Here is a 21888-nt window from a genome sequence, read left to right on the forward strand (position 1 = left end):
TGCTTTCCAGGGACCTGTAGGGTAGAAAGGACCATCAGAATTTCTTTTCCCCTTCAAAGATTGTGCGAACTTGGGATTCGGATCTCTCGCGCTCTTTTCCCCGTAGAGGCGGCGTAAATATATATTTGATCCCGACGGGTTTCTGATTCGCCCAATTGAGTCAAGAGAAAATATAAGCGATAAATCGATGCAATAATTGGTCCATTCACACCACCATAAAGACAAAGAATAATGATCTGATAGACGTGTGATGGGAGAACAATGATATTAACCTACCATGTAGTCCTTCCAGACCAATCCCACTCGACGGCAAGCACAACCCTAACCCGGCTCATTTTCTCATCTCCCTCCCTAACATCCCAACAGAGCAGCGGCTTTAGCTCAGTTGGTTAGTAGCCCCTCTCCCGATCCACTTCCCATACACAACTTACCCTAACAAATCACCAATAGGGAGAGCGTTAGACTGAAGCATCCAAAAACTTCAGCCTGCCATCTAAAGGTCGCCTGTTCGATCCAGGCAAGTCGCAGCAACACTCAACCATTATCTTTTCCCTTTCGGCCGGATGGTGTAGTTGGTTATCACGTATCGTTAACACCGATAAGGTCCTGGGATCGAACCCCAGTCTGGTCAATGGATGGGAAAGGATGATAGTTGGGGTCTTCTTTTTTCGAAGGTTTTTTTTGATTTTTGATTTTTTTTTGTTGGTACGAAGTGTGGACGATTGAAGAATTCCGGCTTGTGTGGTGTGGTGTGGGGTGTTGCCGAGACTAGTAGAACTAGAAAAGCTTCCGCAGCGGGAAGAGAATAATATCATCTCTCATAGACATAATTACCTACCTAGGTACCTATCTACATCTGAGCAACACGCCCCAGCACATTCCTCACAATCGCAAAATCCCTCTGCTCATCCACCCTCCAATTCGAAATGGCGATCCGACACGCCGGCTTCCCCTCCCACACCGTGCCGGACACAAACATCTTCGACGTCCCATTGATTCTCTTGCTCAACTCCTGATTCAGCGTCTCATCATTAGCGCGAAAGAGGACGATCATGGACGTCTTGTGCAGTAGCTCTGCTTTTGTCCGGCTCGTCGGAAGGACGGTGTACGCTGGGTGGTCGAACAGCCAGTCTGCAATCATCCTGGCAAGACGGATCTGCCGCTGGAGGAGATCCTGAAATCCGTTTCTACCGTATGATACCAGGGAAGCGTAAACGGGCAGGGCCCTGAACCGTCTTGAGTTCTCGACCCCGATGTTCAGAGGTGATGGGATCGTGTCTGTAGCAGTTGCCTTCCCCGAACTGAGATACGCGGCATTTGGATTGCGGAAGACATCTTCCGCCAGGCCAGATGACGGATGGCGGCAGAGAAAGAAACCACAGTCGTAGGGCACGTTGAGGAACTTGTGTGCGTCTCCTGTGATCGAGTCGGCCAGCTCCATACCCTCGCACCCTTTCGTGATAGAGGAGAATTCGGGAGAGAAAGGGTGGTAAAGAATGCGCCCAAATATGCCAAATGCGCCATCGACATGTAGCCAGGCGCCGTACTTGTCGCAGAGCCTTCGTATCTCCTGCATCTGTTGGATACCGGTCGTGGCGAAGCGGCCAGTATTGACCTCCCCGCAGGAGATCGCGACGGTACTCGCTCGATCCGGTCGTGCAAGTTCCCGCTCCAAAAGCTGCATGTCGATTTCAAGCGGATTATTATCATCCTGAGAGGTACTACAGATGCTCTTGAGATTGGCACGGCCGATTCCCAGAACGCCCGCAGCTTTGCCCAGCGACGAGTGAGGCATCGTCGACAGTACCTGCACGCCAGACAGCCCAGCTGCCTGCATGACCTCGAAAAGCCCATACTCTCCCACGCTGGTGACAGGACTGCCACGCCTCTCCGCCGCAGCTCTCAAGACGAACTCTCGTCCGCAGGCCAGGCCCATAATGTTGCTCGCTGTAGCCCCCGTCGTGAACGTGCCATTCTGCCAGATCTGGCGATCGAGGCGCAGCAGGTCCGTCAGGAGACCCAGCGCCCTGTACTCGACGTCCGTGGCGATTGAATGATCAGGCAAATGGACCTGGACGTTCTGGTCGTAGGTCGAAACCACATTGTCCGCAAAGAGGGCGGCTGGAGTGACTCCTCCGGTCACAAATCCGTAGTAATTGGGGCTGAGACTGGCAGCGTTGAGTCCCGGTACGACATCGTTCAGGATATGGTCCCTGGTCTGCGCGAAACCGAGGCCTTCATTCGGGAGGGTCTCCTGAAGGGATCGCCGCGCTCTAGCCAATTCATAAGCGCTGGGAAGCACGCCTGATCCCCAGGGCTCGAGTGCCACCTCCCAGAGTTCTCTATTGATTTCGAATTGCTCGGTCAGAGCTTCATCTAGATCGGCGGGTTGCATTTGACGTGGTCAGTTAGATGTCGCAGCAAAAAGAAATCCAAGACAAAGAAAAAAAAATGACTAGAAGAAAAAAAAATCAATACCAATCGAGAAATCTCAGTGGTGCATTAATTATTCTGTCCGACACGCAGGGATCGAATCGAAGTTGCTGTGACTCGAGAAATTCTTCAAGCGCATGGTAGGTAGAGTTTGAACAAAGCAAGCTAACTTATGCAGGGCCGGTTTGGCGCATCCACTGCCACGTAGTGACCCATTAAGACCTGTGAATATCCACAATATCCACTTACTAGTAGGTACACCTGTTGTACTCCGTAAATAGTATACAATATTAGGAAGGTAACTAGTTAGCACAGAGCATGAAGTAAGCACTTAAGGTATGGCGGTGATCTATCAAGGTACACATTTGGGGCTAACCTTCTTATACTTCTTTCCAACCTGCTAACATCAATAATCTACCTTAGGTACACTAACCACATTGCTTTCATTCCCTGATTATTCGTTCACTCATCAAATAAAAGCCACGCACACAAAGGTCATTGATTCACCATTCGTTCATTCATTTGTCGATTCATTCACAACTTCGCCTGCGACTCCACATCATTAACAAGCACGTACCGATACCTCGCCTTCCCCGCATCCATATCCAACAGAACATTATTCACATCACTCATCGGCCGTTCCTGAACCCACGGCAAGACCTTCTTCTCCGCCGCCAGCTCCAGCATCTTTCTAATCTCCGCTGGCGACCCGATCGAGGACCCCGTGATCTTGATGCCCTTCTGGCTGAGCGGCCACGCCGAGAACGCGGGCATCGGCTCCTCCGGTAGACCGATCTGGACGAACGTGCCCCCGACCCTCAGCAGACGAAGGTAGTCGGAGAAGGGCATCTTGGACGAGGAGACGGTGGAGACGAGGAGGTCGAGGGAGCGGGAGTGTTTCTTGGCCCAGTCCGGGTCTTCGTCCGTGGCGATGTAGTCGTCCGCTCCCAGGCGGTTCAGGGCGTCATCGCGCTTGTTCGACCTGCGGGAGATGGCGACGACGCGGTCACAGTTGAGGGCTTTGGCGAAGAGGATACCCATGTGTCCCAGGCCGCCGATGCCGATGATGCCGACTTTCTTGCCCGGCCCGGCGCCGTTGTTCAGTAGGGGTGCGAATGAGGTGATGCCTCCGCAGAGGAGAGGGGCAGCGGCAGCGGAGGGGAGAGCGTCGGGGATCTTGAAGACGAAGTGCGCGGGACCGCGCCAGTGCAGGGCGTATCCGCCATGGGACTTGCTGCCGTCGGGGTATTTGCTGTTGTACGTGCCCGTTCCTCTCGAGCAGAGGTTCTCGATCCCAGCCTGGCACTCGTCACAGTCGGGTCGCAGGCAGGAGTTACTCTGCGCGCCGACGCCCACGCGGTCTCCGACCTTGATGTCTCTCGCAGCGGGTGAGGATGCGAGCGTTGGGACAGCAGATCCCACACGGACGACGGTGCCGACTATCTCATGGCCGACGACGCAGGGGTAGTTCGTTGGACCCCAGCCGGAGCGGAGAGTGTGTAGCTCGGAGCCACAGACACCGCAGTGGCTGATTTTGATTTCGATATCAGTGTCCGTGAAGGGCTTGGGCTCGAAAGGACCGAAAGTCAGGGGGTTCTTGGGCCAGGTGTCGTGGGCGACCCAGCCAAGGAAGGTCTTGGATGGCGGAGAGGAGGGAGCAGCCATCGTGTCTATACTCCTTGATATTTTCCTCTATTAAATCTATAGATCGTGGAGATGCGTGGTGAGAGATATGTATGTACTTGCTCTGTTGTTTCCCTCCCCTTTTCTTGTCTAAAGGATTTATATCGCCAATGTTCAGGTGGAACGTCAACGCCCAAGAACCACTCAGGCTTAAAAAGGCGGAGAAAAGCAAATAGACTCTGAATTAAGCGCCAAGCACGACCAGCTCCGTCTGTTTATGAACGGAATCAGCCTCCCGCCAAGCTATTTATGTAGTAGGGTCTGTACCTAGATACCCCACGGCGGAGATAAGCGTCCTATAATAGCAGAAACCTCAACGGCAAAAAGGAAAAAATCATGGAGACGCCCCCCAGTCGAGATTTAACGTGTGAACGAGAAAAATCTTTTCTTGACGTTCGCCCAAGAACGCGTCTCCACCCGGGGAAACTTCCCCGGTGTAGAAACTGAATAACTGGATATGGGAGAATAGCCGAGGTTGCGACCCGCGCTTCGTTAGAGCTTCATTTCGTGGAAAATGTTGTATCGATCCATGGAATGATTGCATTCCAGCTAAAGTTCATACCAAAAATCAGTAAGATTGAGACGATGAAGTAGTCAAAGTGAAGCTGTGGTGGCAAATGTTGTGTTCTATACAGGTAGTCCGAGAAATGTGTGGAGAAGCCAACCAAACGCCATCAGTCTCGAGTCCCAAAAACAACAAAGCCTTCACAGATGTCAACGAGAGGTTTGTACAATCAACAAAAATCATATACACAAAGCGACAGCCCAAAATAACCAAAATATATGTGCTTTTTCGCTATAGGAAAAACACCACCATGTGCACCGTTGCAAGATTAGAACCCATTAAATCTGCATAATCATGACAAAGCTTTCTATAACGAGCGCGCTTGCAGAAGGGTATCAGTCAGGTTTCGAATGTTCCCCTCAAGAGAACGTCACTGAGACGTTCACGCAGAAGGGACTCCCATCAACTCGTCCAGCTCGTCGCTAGTCAGCGTGCTTCGTCTCCGTTCGTATTTTTTCTTGCTGGAAACTTTCCCCGTCCGACTTCTTTTTCGGCCCTCGTCCTGTTTTCTGGCTTCTTGCGCTGCTTTGGCTTCAGCCTCCACGGCAGCAAGCTTCTCAGGGACGCTTAACCGAGGACCTTTGGTGGCCTGTATACGGCATTGTAAGACTTCGTTCTTAAACAGGTTAGAGCTCTCATTACTCACCTGTCGCGGTATCTTGGAATCTGCCTTCTTTCTGGATGGCCGCTGTGTGACAGTCTCGGAGCGGTGCGCCTTCACTTGCAAAGTTTCGTCTTCGTCCCCGTCCGCTTTGCGAGAATTCTCAACTAGATCGTCCGGGAAGGAGACTTTTCGTGGCGACCGCGCAGCTCCTATATTTCCGCTGCGTTCTCCCAGCGCATTGCTTTGAGCCTTCAATACGGATCGCTTGGTCATCACGGCGTTGAGGTCGGCAGGAGGATGATCATCCTGCTCCTCCTCTCCGGAAGCTTCCTCATCCTCATCGTCTTGCGGTTCATCTTCATATATTTGACAGTGTTCGTTCGTCTCCGCGGCATCTTCAGCTGATTGCTGGTTGGTTGAACAAGTCGTGAGGCCCAGACCCATTCCCATCCTCAATTCGTCGGCTTGTATCGAATCACCACCGTCGGATATGCGTTTATGCCAACCGTCCATCATGGCGACAGCTTGCTTCCATCTGCCTTCCATCTTCTCCCAGCCTTCCCTAAGCCGCATGATCTCCTCGTCTCGTATTTCAACCTCCTCAAGGGGCACAAACGAGGGGTTCGTCAGTAGCGTTCTCAGGTGCTCAAGCACCTCGTCCATCTCTGTGGTCAATTCGTCGCATGAAGTCGGAAGTGCCGTGATAGGACCATGACTGCTTCTTTGGGATCCTGCAGCTGTAAAGACACTACAAGATTCCCTTCCATCCTCGACAGTAGACAGTCCCTGTAGGTCCTTCAGTGTCTTGATGGTATTCCTCGCAAGAGCGATCAGGGTGTCATTCTCATCGCTCAGGTTCTGGCACAACTCCGTCAAGAACTCGTTCGTTTCTTGTTTCAGACTGTACCCCGGATTGTTGATACTGTCTCCGGCAGCCGGTACCTTGATTCTGGAATTTCGCTCCGACCCTGGGTTTGTATTAATGGTCGTCACTCCTAAGCCTTCCCGCTTTCCTCTCTGCCTGTCATTGAGGTGTGATTTCAGCTTCTGCATCTCGACGTCCCGCTTGCGAACGTCGTTGGCGCACTGCGCCCGAACTTGCTGGATGGTAGTCTTCATGCGCTGTACCTGCTCCTTCAGGTTCCGAATGGTCGCTTCAGCATGGTTGATGTTGGTCTTGAAGGCCCGTTCCTGACCTTCTGCCAGAGCCAACGATCGCTTCAATTCGGACGTCTTCGTCTTGAGTCTTTCCTGTAGTGAAGAAGAGCAAGGGTTTAGCAATCGTTCCTTGCAATATGACAGAAGTTGACAACATACGATCTCAAGCGCCTGCTGGGACTCATTCGCACGCAGCACCCGAATTGTCGTAGCTAGGTTCTCTCGGTGCTCCGCCTCGCGCTGGTAACCAGTCAGTCTCCTCCTCAATCCTAACGTGGCGATGGACGGACATCTCTTCTCACGACCAGATCATTGACGAGGTTGATGATCCTGGCCATCGTCTCGTCTGTTCCTCCGGATCCATTCTCGGGCGCTGCGAAATCGATCGGCTTGCCATTCTTGAGCAGCCCGCGCGCAAGAAGAAGGTTGTTGATGTAGGTCGATGCCGCCTGGAGATTGTGCTGCTCCATGGCTGTGCGGGGTGTGTCCTCTCTGGCGAGAGGAAGACCAATGTTGGATGATTGGATATGTACCTTGATGGCGGTCAAAGAACCCGAATGGGGAAGAAAGTAAACACTGCGGTTGTTGCGGGGACCGGCACGTGCCCCCGAGCTTCGGCCGCAACGCGACGCGGCTTGGCACCGGGCCCGACGCGATCTCCATCTATATCGGGTATCATCCGCACAGGTCGATGGAGACCTAGAGAGCCAACATGGATGCCAAATGTGCGGGGTTGCTACGGGGAGACCCGGCAGAACTCCAGCAGCATGGCCAGAACCTGTATCGGCGTGGGGACTACAAGTCTGCTCTGGAATCCTTTAGCCAGGTAACGCGAAGACAAGATCGGTCTATTACATGCTTGCATCCGGTTTCTAACTACGCAATCAGGCTCTCAAGATGAAGCCCGCAGACCCTGTTGGCATCTTGGATAACCGTGCAGCCACATATTGTAAGCTCGAGAATCTTGATCTTGCCTTGCGGGATGCAAAGCAGATGATCAAGACGGACAGATGCGACGAGCGGGTGAATATCTCTTTTTACGGTTCTTCTGTCAAAGTGCTTTGCTAAGAATGTATTAGGGATATCTGCGTTCTGCTAAGATCCTCCTCCTGAATAGGAAGCCTGATAAAGCTCTTGAGATGTACTCATATGGGCTTAAAACATTGCCTAAAGATCATCCTCGTCGTCATGTCAGTTGCCTGAAGGATCATCTGTGTAGACCTCATGTCTTTTTCTGACTTCTGACTATTCTATAGTTATTGGAACAGCTCCGTGACAAGCTTCGCCGTTCCATTGATGCAAAATTCCAAGACCCTTTCAGCGTCTTGCCGCTGGAGATAGTCGTAATGGTGCTTCGCCATTTTAGTTTCAAGCAGATCGTGTATGTCTCGTTGACAGTCTGATGGCGGATTCAAACTTATTGACAATGTCTAGGGCGATTCTGCGTGTATCGAAGGGTTGGGAGCGGTTTCTGAGCTCGTTACGTGATCTTTGGATGAAAATAGACCTGTCCGGAGCTCGTGCAAAAGTCAATCTGCCTGCAATACGTTCTTATATCCGTCGATCAAAGGGCATGCTCACTCATGCTACCCTTTACAATGTCTCTTCTTCATCAGCGATGAAGACTCTAGAGCTGATCAGTCGCTGCCCGAATTTGACTTATCTTGAGGCTTGGATTCCTTGCGATGGGAATACATTCTACGAGTTGTTCAAAACGGCCAAGAAGTTGCGGACGCTTATCACGTCTGCTGATGTTACTATCTGTCCGGAGCATCTCAGCAAGTTTCTCGCCTACCTTCCATCCCTTGAAAAGATTGAGTGTCATGGAACCAAGCTATCAAAGCGCAGTGGGGTCGGGCCGCTGAACCTGCCCGCCTTGAAATCAGTGACCCTCACTTCAGAAGAACCCTATGATGGTGCCTACCAGATCGCGCCGCTCAACATCCCCGACATCTTAGATACATGCTCCCCAAGACCGGTTCATCCTCCCTGGCAGCGACCCGACCACTTACCGGAGGTAGTAGACACCTCGCTTCCAAACCTCGAAGAGTTACGTTTTCGCTGGAACCCGATTCGACGATGCAGGTACCCATTCGATCTCTTTCTCGATACGTACCCAAATCTGCGCCGCCTTGATCTCAGCGGCTTGTTTCTATTCAATTTACCCACGCCCCTTGCAAATATTGAATATCTCCGTCTCCATCGCTGTGAAGGAGCATACCCACTGGAATTCCCCGGTGACGAGACCGAGCTGCCAAACCTCAAAACGCTAATCCTCAGCGATAACGACTGGGCCGACATGTCCACGCTAGGGGCCACAGGCGGGATACCAATATCACGCCTGCATGTCCTCCACTTGGACCTCTGCCACCGGATCAAAGGCGATGACCTGGCCCAAAGGATCGCAGAACCCGAATTCTCTGAACTGATTGAACTCAACATATCACACATGCCCGGCCTCAAGGACTCGCACATGGAGCGCATTCTCTCCAATCTGCCCGACTTGAAGATCTTAAACGTATCATACACCGCCATAACCGGATGCAGCATCAAGGCTTTTGCAGATGTGCGTGTGCGGCAGCAGGAGGTGGATTCTTCCGAGGCAGACGGTGATACTTCTGTTTCCTCAGAGAGACGGCCAAAGCTCGAACGGATGTACATCAAGGGTTGCGAGGAGATTTCAGAAGACGCGATTGTGTACGGGCGGGAACGTGGAATCGAGATAATTACCTAGGGAAGAGAATTCACATTTTTGATGGATTCATCTATTTACAAGGCGGAGTTTTCGTTTTTGCTCTTTATGCTTTTCTGATACGGAGGCTAGGAGTTCATTCGCTGCACTTGGGACTGAACAGATAGGAATCGGAATTATATCTGGCTGCTAGAATCCAGCAACAGGAAGGGGGTACGGCACAATAGATCTGGATAGAAGAGAAAAAATTAATGTCTCTATGTATATTAAATATACGATAAAGGTGATCACTTTATACCATTTCCAATGGCAGGCACGGCCGTATGGGCAATATAGAATTCTCTCCAGCAGATATAACAAACGCACTTCTTTCTTTCTCTCCACGTCCGAAAGTCCACGGATACTGTCGCATGTAGGAGGAATCACTGAGATTAACCTACTATCAGATCGACTGCGTGCATGACTTATTACACGCCTGAATCCGATCAGTAAACGTGGACAATAATCCAAGCTCAAGCTCCGACGGGACGGGAGCCATACCAAACCCGACAAGAAGCCGTAGAAACTACCTAGGTAGGCAGACTCCCAAGCAAAGTATAGTACATACTAGTAGATAACCATCAAGACAGAAGACACACAGAAAAGAATGATCAGATAAGACGAAATAAAACCCCCTCTTGAATTCCCTGTCGAAGGACTCGCCCTCTGCAGTCGCCGCTACTACCTAGGTACACCTATCATCCAACTGCCTAATGCATCCCCGAAAACCCCACGCTACATGCTACATGCTCCAGGGAACAAGGCTACATACCTCCTAGGTATCTAGATCAGAACCCTTCAGACACCTAGAAAAAAAGATATACCCCGTCTCTCTGTAGTATGGCTTGAAGGTCCAAGAAACAGAAAAACACCTATATAGACATGCAGATCAGTCGAAGACTCTTAGAACGTCCTATCAATAGGTGTCTAACTATGTACAATACAAATCATGGCAGAACACTCTCGCAGGGTGATTTCCTTTACCAATTCGTTTTTTATTGGAATGGCGTAAATAGATCAATTAAAGCTATTCAATGGCTTCCAAAAACTATCTAGTTCTCGTGCGCATACTCCTTCAGATACATGGCTAGCGGAGCTACTACTTGACAAAGAATGAGGCGGATTGGAATATTTCTTGGATTGAAGCATTGTCGATTTCCCATCCTGATAGTCTTGCTTCTATGAGGTAGAAGGAGCTACGGTACAAAGGGACCCGGAAAGCATAACTTGAACTATTAGAAACCCCCCTCATTTACCTGTACCCGTGTCTATCAAGGTGCGACTACACACCCCTCTCCTTGCACCACCTCTCCACTTCCCTAGCCAACTTCTCCCTCTGATCACGCACAAGCTCCATCATCGACTCAACCTGTCGATGGTACGTAGGGAGTTTAGCTTCCTTTCCACCTTGCATGTCCGTGGCTACAGTTGACCGGCTCGCTGGGGAGAGATAGTTGTCGTAGATAGTGATCATCAGATCCATTACGGCAGAGAGTTGGTTTGGGAGCCACTACTCCTGTTAATTTCTTTTCTTAGGACAAGGAAGCATGAGTAAGTTACATACCGTGACAATTGGGCTTCCTCCCGTAGCCGTCGGGTGCGGTGTGCGGCGGATGATATACTCCCTTGCAAATAGCCAGTGCCGCCATCGGAAGCTGCGAACGTGGTCCAGGACCTTTAGGTACAAAACGGCTGTCTCTTCGTCCTGGACAGCAAAGTTGCGGACACCAAGCTCTTCGGCCTTGGAGGCGACGTAGGCCAGGAATTCCCGGTGTGGGCGAGGGCGGTAGGCGCGGAACTCGTGGAGGATCTTGGTCAGTGGAGTGGAGGGCATGGGGATTTGGAGGAGGTGGTCCAGCAGTGGGATCTATATGTAGTGATAAGATTTAGTGAGCAGGTATATGATGGTGGGACTGAAGTAGCTGAATGGAGAAACATACAATGCTGTCGTTTGCACCGCTCTCTCCACGGAAGTACATCGGTTTGTTGTCGTTGATGCCTTCGTATACGACCCCATTGGGGAACATGGACTGGGAGGTAATGCCAAAGATGAAAACACGGAATGCTAGGTACTCCGAAGGCTTTGAGTTGCTCCACATGTCTTCATCAGGAAGTTAGAATAAGCATAAACATTTAACTCTGGATGAATGGTAGAATAGCCAGTATCTTACCTTCCATACACTCTTCAATCTTCTCCATAGCCTTCAATATCTCCCGGAAGCCATCGTTGACTTCAATCCTAGGACCACCCTGCTCAATAGTGTCGAGGACCTTGACAGCGCCACTAATCAGAGCAGGCGATTCCTTAACCATGTCAACGTGCGTCAACACAAAGCCTGCTTCAGAGCTCTTGTGATCCAGTCCACGCTCAAAGGCGCGGACGAGACGGAGGTTTGAGTATTTCAGCCCTTCCGAAGGTTTGTCAAGGGTGTAGTTGAACAGACAGTATGCGGCGGCATAGGACATGAAGGGTGGGATATCGAGTCTATAGATGGGTCAATAAGCACTAAGAAAAAGTGAGAATAGCGTACGTGGATCTGGGACAACATACATCTGAGCACAGCGATACATCGGACCAGCTATCGATTTGGGAAGCATGTCTCTTCCCAGTCCATAACCCCCTTCCGGGTTCTTGCACCAGTTCTCCCAGCATGGCTCGAGCAGGTACGCAGAGGCCAGGAAGGCATAGTCCCTAAACACAGCGGTGATGGTAAACAGATCGGGCTTTCCGTCAGCTGAAACAAGCTTGTCGATCTCCGCCGTTAGGTCAGGAAGCTCTGCCAGGACAGCGGGACCCAGTTCGTATTTGGCCAGCAAGCCTGCAGAGCCGTCTTCCTTGACAACGGGGAGGCGGTTGAGGAGAGACGTGAGAGGTCTGAAGACCTCCGGCAGGATTATTGGTGATGTGGCAAGAGGGAGGAAGCCAGTGGACGTAGTGATGGTGAATGGATCTAAGGATGACGGCAGGGTAGAAGGGGTATCATTGATATGTGGGAAAAGCTTCAAAGTAGAGGACGGGCATGTCTCGACTTCGGTCATGTTGCCAAACGATTGTAGAAAAAGACAGGTAAGTATCTAATAGCTTGGAAGATGGCACTATAGTTGATCAAGATAAGGAGACAAAGGCAATAACCTTGGTCAAGTGACCAGAAGGAGGAGCACAGACGGCAAAGACAAGCAATCTTAGGAAAGAGCAGATCTATGATTCACCGCAGAGGTCAAGAGATTAGATAAGGAAAGAGGAGATTTGGCCTGTCAGAACCCAAGCTTATATATTGCACGAGGCCGGTATAAATTCCGGCCTCAAGGACGCCATTACGAAAAGGATAATGGGATCAGGTGGATCTGAGCGCCACGGTTGCATAAGCTGTCGTCACATCATAGGCTCGGTATTTTAGACATTCCACAATAATCTCGAGCAATTTTATGATTCACGAGACAGAATAGAGAGCTCTCTGCTCTCTATTATGTACATTGGAGTCGTCGAGATGGAGGGCAAGAGATGGTCACGGGCACAAGCTAAACCCAAACGAGGCCGGCCTGCGATAACTGTCCTCCCTTCCTATGTAGGACTCTTATCAACTTTCAAAGACATCTCCAGAGTTGTTCAGGTCCGTTTATTGGCTTGGAGAGCTTTAGTAGGTCAAAGACACCAGGAAAGTCTCGTTGTTTACTGCGTCTTCGTACTTCGAGATCTCGTAAACTAAACCCGGCGACATTCTGATTGGACAGTTATGATTCCACCTCACCGCCGACTGATCCCGAATTATCATCTTGGCTCCAGAGGCCGGAATTCTACCGGCCTCCGATGATATCCGCGACCTCGACGTCTCCTCGGCTTGCACCGTACTTGGGACGCAGGCTATATACGGCGAACTCCGTACCTCGTCCTGAATCTGCGTGTGTCGCTGGATTGTGCTGTACCTGCAGTATACCTAGGACCTATATAGACAGGTCACGATCAGCGGAAGGGCAAAAAGCCTCCGATTATACCTGATAATCCTTAACAGCTGCGATATATCTCGTAGAGCTATCATGTAGAAGATATAATGTCATAATGGGCATGCCAGGTAACTGTCCATTCTTCGCCATCAGGTCCCAAATCTGTTCGACTGGGTCTTCAAGACGCAACTGTTCCTGGTAGAATCGGGACGAGTCATTATCGTGAAACTAATGTTAGTTGCGATAGAATCTGCGCTTGCGGGTCGGAACTTTCCCCGAACTCTTGTTAATATTGTCATTGCATCATCGTCGTACCCAAAGCGACCAGCTAAGTTACACTGAAAAGTTCCGCGTGACTCTATAGAAACAGCAGGACACGAAGCAAGCCGCAGCTTCACCGCACCGAAAGCAGAGGATAGCACAATGTCGTGCGACTGATCCTTTCTAATTTCTGATGAATGGACATCGTCTGATTGACCCTGAAAGGTAGAGAGAAGATTTCATCAATGTATTGTACAATGCTTCTTGTGAGGATATTTGGTATATAGAAAGCCTCCCAATGTCATGAAAGACCTAACGGACTTGGAGGATTGCCCGTCGCGTTTATAGTAGGAGTATTTACACTGGTAGATTGTTAGTAAAATTCTCCGACTGCGCCTTGAGAGAAAACATCTTTACCATTTGAACACAGAAGGGAACAGTCCATCAAAATTTTAATAGTAACACAACGTAATCAAGACAACTCGTTAACGTTCCAAGCGTCAAGCCACGGCAAGAGCCCCAGCTTCGAACGAGCATGATCATGATCATGTCCCTCATCCAGTGTTTTTGTCTCCTTGTACACTTCCGCCGTTACCATTATCAGATACAGTTTGAATCTTTCTGTATTCTTCTTCGAGTCTCCTCTGCATCTCAAACTCCGCTTGTCGTTCCCGCTTGATGCGCTGCCGCTCTTCGTCGCGCTCAACACCGGCGTGCAATGCCTGGAGAAATCATTAATGAGTAGCACGAATGAAATCAGGGGGCTAACGCAATATATCATGAAAGTTAGAAGCCACAATGGGGGAACTTACAGCTCTATCCGCTTCCTGCGCCCAGTGCACGAAGTAGACGATGCCCACCGTGGCGAGCGAGGTGGCCGCCAATGTGAATTTTGAGGCCCGCGACATATTCCTGCACCCAATTGTCTTCACCACAAACGAGTGGATATGGTCGGGTGAATTTAAAGAGCGAGAGAAGCCAGCTAGAATATTTTCCAAATCCCGAAGCGCGGAAACTCGTCGGCGGAACATTACTTCGATATCGACCATGGGCGGTCGGAAGTGGCAGAATCCCGTGACGGGACGGGGGGGTGGGCAGCTCCTTGGCTCGATCGTCCCCGGAGTAGTGTCAAGCTGGCGCATCGCGACCGAGCTCGATCTTCTGTCTGTTTACCCCAATAAGTCCCCTCCAGATCGATCTCTCTGTGTCTTCATAGAGATCGGTTATCAAGATGGTATATAATCCTACTACGCCAGAGAAAACTAAGCCGAAATGCTGACGGTCGCATGCAGTCTGCCCAGAACTCTGCAGGCATCCAGACCCTGCTGGATGTAGGCCATACTCCGTGTGCCCGACACTCTTCCTACGCTCGAGAGCTGATCGTATTGCTGCCAGGCTGAAAGAGAAGCCCAGAAGATCGTCCAGCAAGGTTAGTTCATGACACCGCTCTTGTGGTCGTACTATAAACTGACGCCTACATCTAGCCAGAGAATGTATTATAGCCCCGAATCCTCCCTATCGATAACCGAACGTCTGTGCAAGATGGGTTCTAAGTATTGATAACTACAGACCGTACCAAGCGTGTAAAGGACGCCAGAACAGAGGCGCAGAAGGAAATCGAGGAATATAGAAGACAGAAGGAAGAGGAGTTCAAGAAGTTCGAGGCTGAGGTGAGCAGTTCTCGCCAAATAATGCCCAAATTATGCCTTTCCCGTCTCAGGCATCATGCACGGCGCATTTGGTAGCATCAAGAGGACTGACGACGCTGATCTGCGATAGCACTCGAGCGGCAACAAGAAAGCTGAGGAAGAGGCAAACAAGGAAGCCGAGGCGAAGCTGCAGGAGATCAAGGAGGCCGGAAAGAACTCGGGCGACAAGGTTGTTAACGATCTGATCAATGCTGCAGTGAACGTCAAGCCCGAAGTGCCGGAGAAGATCGCGGGCAAGGCATAGACGGGAAGGAAGGCTAGAGATGCTGGTTTCGCATAGCTAGGGATTATGAACGAGGCCATGGCTCACTGTTCCGCATGATATCTTTTTGGGAATAAGCAGCGCTTGTATTGCTTGTCAATATCGCAATTCAGTGCTTTATGTTTAGAGCTAAATACTAGGCTTTTCGAGCAATGAAGCCTCATCACCTGCACTTCTGCTCCACCTTTTTCCAAAATACATAGTATGATTACAGTAATTGTTCTAGATGTACGATCTTTTCTAGCCTGGTCGAGAATCTGTTGTTCTGCGCAGGTAGCCGTTTATGCAACGGCTGGCCGATAGTAAGGGGCTGCGGTCCGGCCGGTCTTGCGTCACCGAGCATATTGCGATATTTAAAAGGCGCGTCTCCTCCAACCATGGTACCAAGAATCCTCAGCACAATTGGCCAGCGATAACACACTGGCCAGGCAAGAAAATGCGATATGCTATTTACGGTATTAATTCTATGCGATCAGTGAAACTCGTCTACGGTCCTCTTCGCGAGTCATGTTTGCACTGCCATCCCACCTCGCGGAGCTTCAGCTCTCATGCGCGCAGTGCGCAAGATCGCGCGAACACGCATGACCCGCGCTTGGAAGACTTCGGGAAGTTGATAGAGGATGAATATGCCTTTATTCGGGAGCATTATGGTCAGTGAGTCCTTTCCTTAGGCAAATCCTGGGGAAATTGCGCTAATTGCTTTCTTTTCGATTTAGAGACCCCGAAGCATCCTATTGTGCTTGCGCATGGCTTACTAGGTTTCGACGAGCTCCGCCTGGCAGGCCCGCTTCTCCCTGGGGTCCAATATTGGCGCGGTATCAAGGAAGCGTTTTCGATGAAGGGGGTGGAAGTTATCACCGCCACAGTGCCTCCGTGCGGATCGATCGAAGAGCGCGCTGAAGAGCTCGCGAGGAATATTTCAATTGGCACTCGGGGGAGGAATGTAAACATAATTGCGTAAGCCCCTTTCTTTGTATCTTTTTACGGAAACTGAAGGAGTGCTTGGTCTGACATCTGCAAAAGCCATAGCATGGTAGGATAGCTGAGCCACGATTTCCGAACTAAAGAGCATGTACTTACTGGGGTTCTTAGGGGTGAGGCATGTCGCAGATTCCATTTCTACTGTCGGAACACTGACAAGCTGCCAGAGGGCTTGATTCTCGCTATATGATTAGCAGACTAAGACCAACAGGGTTCAAGGTGCTGTCCTTGACTACAATTGCGACTCCACATAGAGGTTGGCAGCCTTCGCGAGGCAGAACGACTGCAAAAGAAAATGACTAATCGACGCAGGTTCCTCGGTGGCAGACTATGTGTTCGATCAAATTGGCGGTTCGTCCATTCCTAACACCAGGATTTCTATAGTCCAGTAGAGGCTTATGAGTATCTTGTAGCCGACCGTCTGCCTCAGATCTATTATGCCTTCGACCGGTTGAACATTAATACTGGAGCATTCAACCAGCTCACATGCAAGTATATGGAAGAGGAATTTAACCCCAATACGCCCGATGTTGAAGATGTCCGGTTGGTTTACGTTCTGCCGGCCAAGAAGACATGATAGCAAGGCTGAGACATGCGTAGATATTTCTCATACGGCGCTGCCTTTCAGCCAAGCTTTTGGTCTGTATTCCACCAACCCCATCGCATTCTTGAAGAGAAGGAAGGCCCGAACGATGGGCTGGTAAGTGTTGCTAGTAGCAAATGGGGCGGAGAGAACAGCTACAAGGGCACGCTTATAGGTGTGAGCCACTTGGACCTGATCAACTGGAGTAACAGGCTCAAGTGGCTGGTTTCTGAGATTACGGGAAAGAAGAGAAAGTCCGTACTTGTCCCCTTCCACGGATCTCTCACTGATGATTCATTACGCTTGCTGATACGATTTTCTGCCGCAGGTTCAATGCCATTGCATTCTATCTTGATATTGCCGGTAAGAGTCATCCTATACACCAGATATTTTTGAGTTTACTGGCCTTGCTTATGTATAATTGGGTCTCAGACATGCTTGCGAAGGAGGGTCTCTGAGCAGCTTTAGAAAATGGCCAGGGCCGTCCTCATCCGGCTGTACCGATGTCTTGGTAGTACGGGGCGTTTTTGATTAGATACCCAGTAGATCTAGCTGAATAATCTCGAGAATAGAATTGGACCTTTAAGATGCCCACGCCAGCAGCCTAGCCAAAAGCCATAGTCGGTTTCAGTGTTGCCTACAGGAACGACGGATGACGCGCGGAAGAGGGCTGTGTTGGCAAGTACATACACACAGCACCTACATGAAAGCGGTTATTAAAAGCAGGGGGTCAGCAGTTAATCCTGGCGCGTAACAAGGGAGATCATGCTGTTATAAAGGGACGATATAGGAGGCCATGGAATTACGGATCGTGTATGTTCGAACTCCCGGAGTCCCCATAAGGTTCGGCCAGCCGAGCAGGAGTTCATAGGCCGCGGCCGCATCGAGCCCCGCAGAGCGTCCTGTCGCTTTCCTCCGACTCCAGACGCTCCAGGCCGTTCTTTCGACCGGAAAAACGTCATCTTCCTCATGCCCTTCCGCGATTTTCCTCTCAACAAGCTTTTGTGCACCACCAACGTTCGCCTCTCACAAGAGATCGTCGAGAGTTGTTCTTCAGGCCGTTCACACACCCTTGACACTTCCCCGCGATCTCAGAAGCGCATGCCGCGGAGGGGCCACGGCGGGCCGGATCTGGTACCTAGGTAGCTTGTAGCCTGCGTCTGGGGCTGATCGACATGACGACAGCAAGGATCCATCTCGACAGGCCACACGCCCATTTCACCAATCTCGATTTCATCACAGGGAAGGTCATCGTCCAACTGCTCTCCGATACCCCAATCAGTGGAATCCAGGTGAAGTTGGAGGGTGAGAGTCGTACACGCCTGGCGGGCCCGCGGTATCCCCATAGTGATAGGGCAGACAAGAAGAAAACGGAGCTTGAGGTCCATAAGGTGAGTTCTCAGAGAATATCTATGACAATGAATTGAGTTTTCAAAGCTTGTTTCACGAATTGACCGGCCCTACAGTTACTGTATAAAGTCGATACCGTCTTTCCCACCCCAGAGATCTTCCAGCCTGGATCCAATGCGGTCTACACTCTCGCTGCAGGGACTTACGAGTACCCGTTCAGATTCAAGGTAAATAAGCTCCGCATTCAAGTGACACGATTATAAACAAGTTCTGATTAGTGCCGCTCAAGTTCCCCTTCAATAATTCATGCAGCAACCACAATACCATGTTCACCAATCTAAACGTGACTGGGTTGAAACTCGAGGTAGCTCGCGACACCGACCGGCACGTGAAGAAGTCCCTTCCTCCATCATTCAGTAGCTTTCCAGGAGTAGCAGAGATCAGGTACTTCGTCAAAGCGACTATTATTCGGCCGCAGTTCTACAAAGAGAATATCCGAGCGGTACGTACATCCATAAACACAAGGCACACATTTCACGGTCTTCCCAGAATTGTGAAGAGACAGTCCGGCTTCAGTTATACAGATCACTTGCCCTACATTGCACGGTTTTCTGTGTCTGGTGGATCTAACATTCTGTTTTCTAGTTCGCCGACCTGACATTCCTTCCCATTGAGCCCCCGAGGACCGGTAATCCAAACGAAGAGACTTATGCAAGGCGTCAGCAGCAATTTGCTAAACATCTTGGTGGATCGCCAAAGAGAAGCCTATTTCGCAAGATCTCTACGTCTTCTATTATCGACACAGGCCCCGAACCGCCTCGTCTCTCCGTGGATGCAAGACTACCAAATCCTCCGATCCTAACCTGCAATGAGCCATTGCCGCTTCGCATATTAGTTCAAAAGCTCACTCCAAGTTCAGAAACGATTTTCTTGCAGTCGCTGCAGATTGAATTGATCGCTTATACCCATATACGTGCTCACGATCTTAACAGGAAGGAAAGCGGTAGTTGGGTGATATTGAGTCACAGCAATATGAACATGCCCATTGGAAGAGCGGACGATCCTGTGGGAAAGGAGTGGAAAGTAGACCCTACGATGTGGAACCGAATACCTCTTCCGAACACCGTAGCACCGTCTTTTGAGACCTGCAATATCGCACGTACTTACGAACTGGAAATACGGGTTGGCTTGGCGCATGGAACCCCTGGAGCAATCAAGGTACGCGCGGGACACATACCCACCACCATAGAAACCCTATGAAATATCCTCCATATCGTTCAATCGGGCTTACGCTGATATTAACAGCCCGAACTTCTTATACTACCCCTGAGACTGGGAGTGAAGGTTTACTCTGGAATCGCTCCACCCCAGGCTCTCTTGGATGCCATGGGTGTGTCCGTGCCAGAGACCCAATACGCCCAACCAGAGGAGCCACCCAGTCCTAGTCAACCTCCTCCAAAGCCTCCAAGGCCTACAGTTGCTCCGGCTCCTGTTTATACTGGTGAAGTCTACGACGACGCACCTCCAAGTTATGAAGACGCTATGGCGGAGGAGCTCGGTCCAGTAGACGGTCCACGCCGCGAGTATAACCCACCGGATGCCTCTGCCAATCGTAGAACATCTGGGGCTGATGTAAAAACTCCAGTCGGCTCGGGAAAGGATGACGAGAGACTATTTCCCGATAGTGGCCCGTCAAATCACTCGACAGAGTCGTTCGATCTATTTACTCCTTCTACACCCTCCGACTCGCGTCCCGGATCTGCGTCTATGGCTCCGCCCCCGCAGCAGGGCGAAGCGCATCTGCCACCAGCAGACCATAAAGCGGAGCATAAACCAGATGAAGAACCTCCTCAGTATCAAGCTATACCGCAGGAACAACTACAGACGCCGGAACAACCTACTCAGCGGAGACAATCCAGGACAGATATCCGCACCTTCAATCTGGGTGTGCCGAACCGGAAGCCCGTACCGAGAAGTTCTAACTCGAAGCAATCTTCTAATTCCCCTCAGTGATTGTATTGTTTAATAGAGGACGTAATTACGTGTTATGACCTAGGCGTGCCACTCTGCTTTTCGAATTTTCATCAGGGAATTGCATTTTTGGTGTTATTGGCAAAAGGTTGGCTCTTCGCTACATTCTTCTCAATTTTTAATGGGTTTCTTGTGTATGAGATAACACTCAAGGCCTGCAGTGTTGAGACCTGCTGGAAGTCGCTGTTACTACCGTGGAGTATTGGACACCTTGGCACTTTAGATATTGGTACAGGTAGTACTGTATATTAGATAACAGTTACCTTCCTACTGTCCATGGATGGGATTCAATTAAGTAGTTGGTAGCTTGACTGCCTGTGGGAATCACCTAGAAATCGTCTGTGGTCGTAATATATAAGAAGTCTGTGAATTCCATAGGTCTAGCAGTGTGTATTAGTGTGACAGTCCCGGCAAAATCTGTATGTGCACTTACAAGGAATCTTCAATGGAATTCCATAGCACATTGCAAATTGATGGTACCGATCTCGAACTGTGCCACACCATATGCATCATGATTGCTGGGAATATCAGATCGAATTGCAGCAGGTATCGCACTGGTTGTGTTTGTGCCGTGTCTATGACTTGCTCCCGAGGTTCATTTGGCGCCACGCCGACTCTGCTGCCATCTTCGTCTCCGACTTCAGACCTTCCAATCTCCAACAGCGCTCGAAGCTGTGCCGCCATATATTCCACTTGTCTCGATCAAAGAGTGCCTTTTCTGATGAACCGTCTGATGCTGACGCTGACGCTGACGCTGCGCTTTCAGTACTACTTGACCACAGATAGATCTCCCTTCCCAAAGTCCGCATCCAAGCCGCGGCAGCCGGAACGTGATAATCTAGTTCAACACTATGACCCTGTATTGTACTGGTATTCTGAGGGAATACCCTATCAAAAGTCCGCAACGCATATCCTTCGAGAGAGCATGCGTTCAGGCGAGTAAGATGTGCGGCGAGGGCGTTCAAATCGAACCACTTTTGGATACGCTTGTCTCTTTCATCTTCATCACTTGGTATATCTGGTCCTAGCCAAAGAAAGAAAGACAGTGAGATATAAAATCCCTAACGCCATAGCCCGATCCATAACTAGGTAACTTACCATTCCATCTCTCCCGTACGTTTGATGCCAAGTCATGTCGAAACTTCTGCGCTAGGCCGGTGTTGTTACTTTTACTTTGCTGCTGCTGCATGAACAAAAGGATAACGTTGGCCAGATCGCCCAGATCCAGGGAGAAGAAGAACTTGTGGCGGCTTCGAAAAGGACAGCCTGCGAGCATTGTTGCAGTGATCCCCCTCCGGATTAGCCTTTTGTGCCTCGACCGCAGCAGCGATTGATGAGGCTACCTGTTGCTGTTTATGATGATTGGACGTGTCGGTCTCAGTCTCAGTAGAGAGCATCTTCAACGATTCCAAAACGTCCCTATGAAAGCGAAGACATTTCTCAGCGTCTGACCCATCTCCAAAGTTGGCCCGCCAGTCTTCTAGGTTCTTCGCTGCCCATTGGTCCGTGTCTTCGGAGAATGCGGAGAGAAACGATAGAATGCTTCGAGAGGCACGGCCACATAGGCAGAAATTAGGCATTGAGATCATTTCCGC

The 21888-nt window shown here is 50.3% G+C and overlaps 11 protein-coding genes and 2 non-coding genes across 13 annotated transcripts; 7 read left to right on the plus strand and 6 right to left on the minus strand.

Moving 5' to 3' along the window:
- The first annotated feature begins 370 nt into the window (after positions 1-370).
- Positions 371-527, plus strand: VTN00DRAFT_t55. Its single transcript has 2 exons — positions 371-469; positions 492-527. It is a non-coding gene; the product is annotated as a tRNA-Phe (tRNA).
- Positions 528-557: 30 nt separating this feature from the next.
- Positions 558-631, plus strand: VTN00DRAFT_t56. Its single transcript has one exon. It is a non-coding gene; the product is annotated as a tRNA-Val (tRNA).
- Positions 632-850: 219 nt separating this feature from the next.
- Positions 851-2395, minus strand: VTN00DRAFT_3654 (uncharacterized protein; the record flags this gene model as incomplete). The annotated part of the gene is made up of 1 exon (XM_069429995.1): positions 851-2395. The coding sequence occupies one exon, from the start codon at positions 2393-2395 to the stop codon at positions 851-853; it is 1545 nt and encodes a 514-aa protein (XP_069289175.1).
- A 572-nt stretch (positions 2396-2967) lies between these two features.
- VTN00DRAFT_3655 (uncharacterized protein) lies at positions 2968-4098 on the minus strand (the record flags this gene model as incomplete). Its single annotated transcript, XM_069429996.1, has 1 exon — positions 2968-4098. One exon carries the CDS (start codon positions 4096-4098, stop codon positions 2968-2970), a length of 1131 nt encoding a protein of 376 aa, XP_069289176.1.
- Positions 4099-5063: 965 nt separating this feature from the next.
- On the minus strand, positions 5064-6913 carry VTN00DRAFT_3656 (uncharacterized protein; the record flags this gene model as incomplete). Its single annotated transcript, XM_069429997.1, has 4 exons — positions 5064-5270; positions 5328-6536; positions 6603-6683; positions 6734-6913. The coding sequence occupies 4 exons, from the start codon at positions 6911-6913 to the stop codon at positions 5064-5066; spliced, it is 1677 nt and encodes a 558-aa protein (XP_069289177.1).
- Positions 6914-7155: 242 nt separating this feature from the next.
- On the plus strand, positions 7156-9177 carry VTN00DRAFT_3657 (uncharacterized protein; the record flags this gene model as incomplete). The annotated part of the gene is made up of 5 exons (XM_069429998.1): positions 7156-7269; positions 7332-7466; positions 7523-7633; positions 7700-7824; positions 7878-9177. 5 exons carry the CDS (start codon positions 7156-7158, stop codon positions 9175-9177), a joined length of 1785 nt encoding a protein of 594 aa, XP_069289178.1.
- Positions 9178-10456: 1279 nt separating this feature from the next.
- Positions 10457-12213, minus strand: VTN00DRAFT_3658 (uncharacterized protein; the record flags this gene model as incomplete). Its single annotated transcript, XM_069429999.1, has 5 exons — positions 10457-10684; positions 10739-11041; positions 11115-11275; positions 11346-11659; positions 11726-12213. The coding sequence occupies 5 exons, from the start codon at positions 12211-12213 to the stop codon at positions 10457-10459; spliced, it is 1494 nt and encodes a 497-aa protein (XP_069289179.1).
- Positions 12214-13931: 1718 nt separating this feature from the next.
- VTN00DRAFT_3659 (uncharacterized protein) lies at positions 13932-14519 on the minus strand (the record flags this gene model as incomplete). The annotated part of the gene is made up of 2 exons (XM_069430000.1): positions 13932-14099; positions 14190-14519. The coding sequence occupies 2 exons, from the start codon at positions 14517-14519 to the stop codon at positions 13932-13934; spliced, it is 498 nt and encodes a 165-aa protein (XP_069289180.1).
- An 89-nt stretch (positions 14520-14608) lies between these two features.
- Positions 14609-15330, plus strand: VTN00DRAFT_3660 (uncharacterized protein; the record flags this gene model as incomplete). The annotated part of the gene is made up of 6 exons (XM_069430002.1): positions 14609-14611; positions 14670-14708; positions 14773-14806; positions 14862-14870; positions 14947-15047; positions 15157-15330. 6 exons carry the CDS (start codon positions 14609-14611, stop codon positions 15328-15330), a joined length of 360 nt encoding a protein of 119 aa, XP_069289181.1.
- A 454-nt stretch (positions 15331-15784) lies between these two features.
- On the plus strand, positions 15785-16390 carry VTN00DRAFT_3661 (uncharacterized protein; the record flags this gene model as incomplete). The annotated part of the gene is made up of 3 exons (XM_069430003.1): positions 15785-15998; positions 16065-16305; positions 16372-16390. The coding sequence occupies 3 exons, from the start codon at positions 15785-15787 to the stop codon at positions 16388-16390; spliced, it is 474 nt and encodes a 157-aa protein (XP_069289182.1).
- A 125-nt stretch (positions 16391-16515) lies between these two features.
- VTN00DRAFT_3662 (uncharacterized protein) lies at positions 16516-17370 on the plus strand (the record flags this gene model as incomplete). The annotated part of the gene is made up of 6 exons (XM_069430004.1): positions 16516-16585; positions 16642-16680; positions 16743-16872; positions 16930-17166; positions 17241-17275; positions 17345-17370. The coding sequence occupies 6 exons, from the start codon at positions 16516-16518 to the stop codon at positions 17368-17370; spliced, it is 537 nt and encodes a 178-aa protein (XP_069289183.1).
- Positions 17371-18087: 717 nt separating this feature from the next.
- On the plus strand, positions 18088-20275 carry VTN00DRAFT_3663 (uncharacterized protein; the record flags this gene model as incomplete). The annotated part of the gene is made up of 5 exons (XM_069430005.1): positions 18088-18303; positions 18379-18489; positions 18552-18764; positions 18908-19480; positions 19568-20275. 5 exons carry the CDS (start codon positions 18088-18090, stop codon positions 20273-20275), a joined length of 1821 nt encoding a protein of 606 aa, XP_069289184.1.
- A 346-nt stretch (positions 20276-20621) lies between these two features.
- VTN00DRAFT_3664 (uncharacterized protein) lies at positions 20622-20977 on the minus strand (the record flags this gene model as incomplete). The annotated part of the gene is made up of 2 exons (XM_069430006.1): positions 20622-20673; positions 20727-20977. The coding sequence occupies 2 exons, from the start codon at positions 20975-20977 to the stop codon at positions 20622-20624; spliced, it is 303 nt and encodes a 100-aa protein (XP_069289185.1).
- Between the last annotated feature and the right edge of the window lie 911 nt (positions 20978-21888).

The sequence above is a fragment of the Thermoascus crustaceus genome, assembly GCF_041956765.1.
Source record: "Thermoascus crustaceus strain CBS 181.67 unplaced genomic scaffold VTN00scaffold_2, whole genome shotgun sequence".
Lineage (NCBI taxonomy): Eukaryota > Fungi > Ascomycota > Eurotiomycetes > Eurotiales > Thermoascaceae > Thermoascus > Thermoascus crustaceus.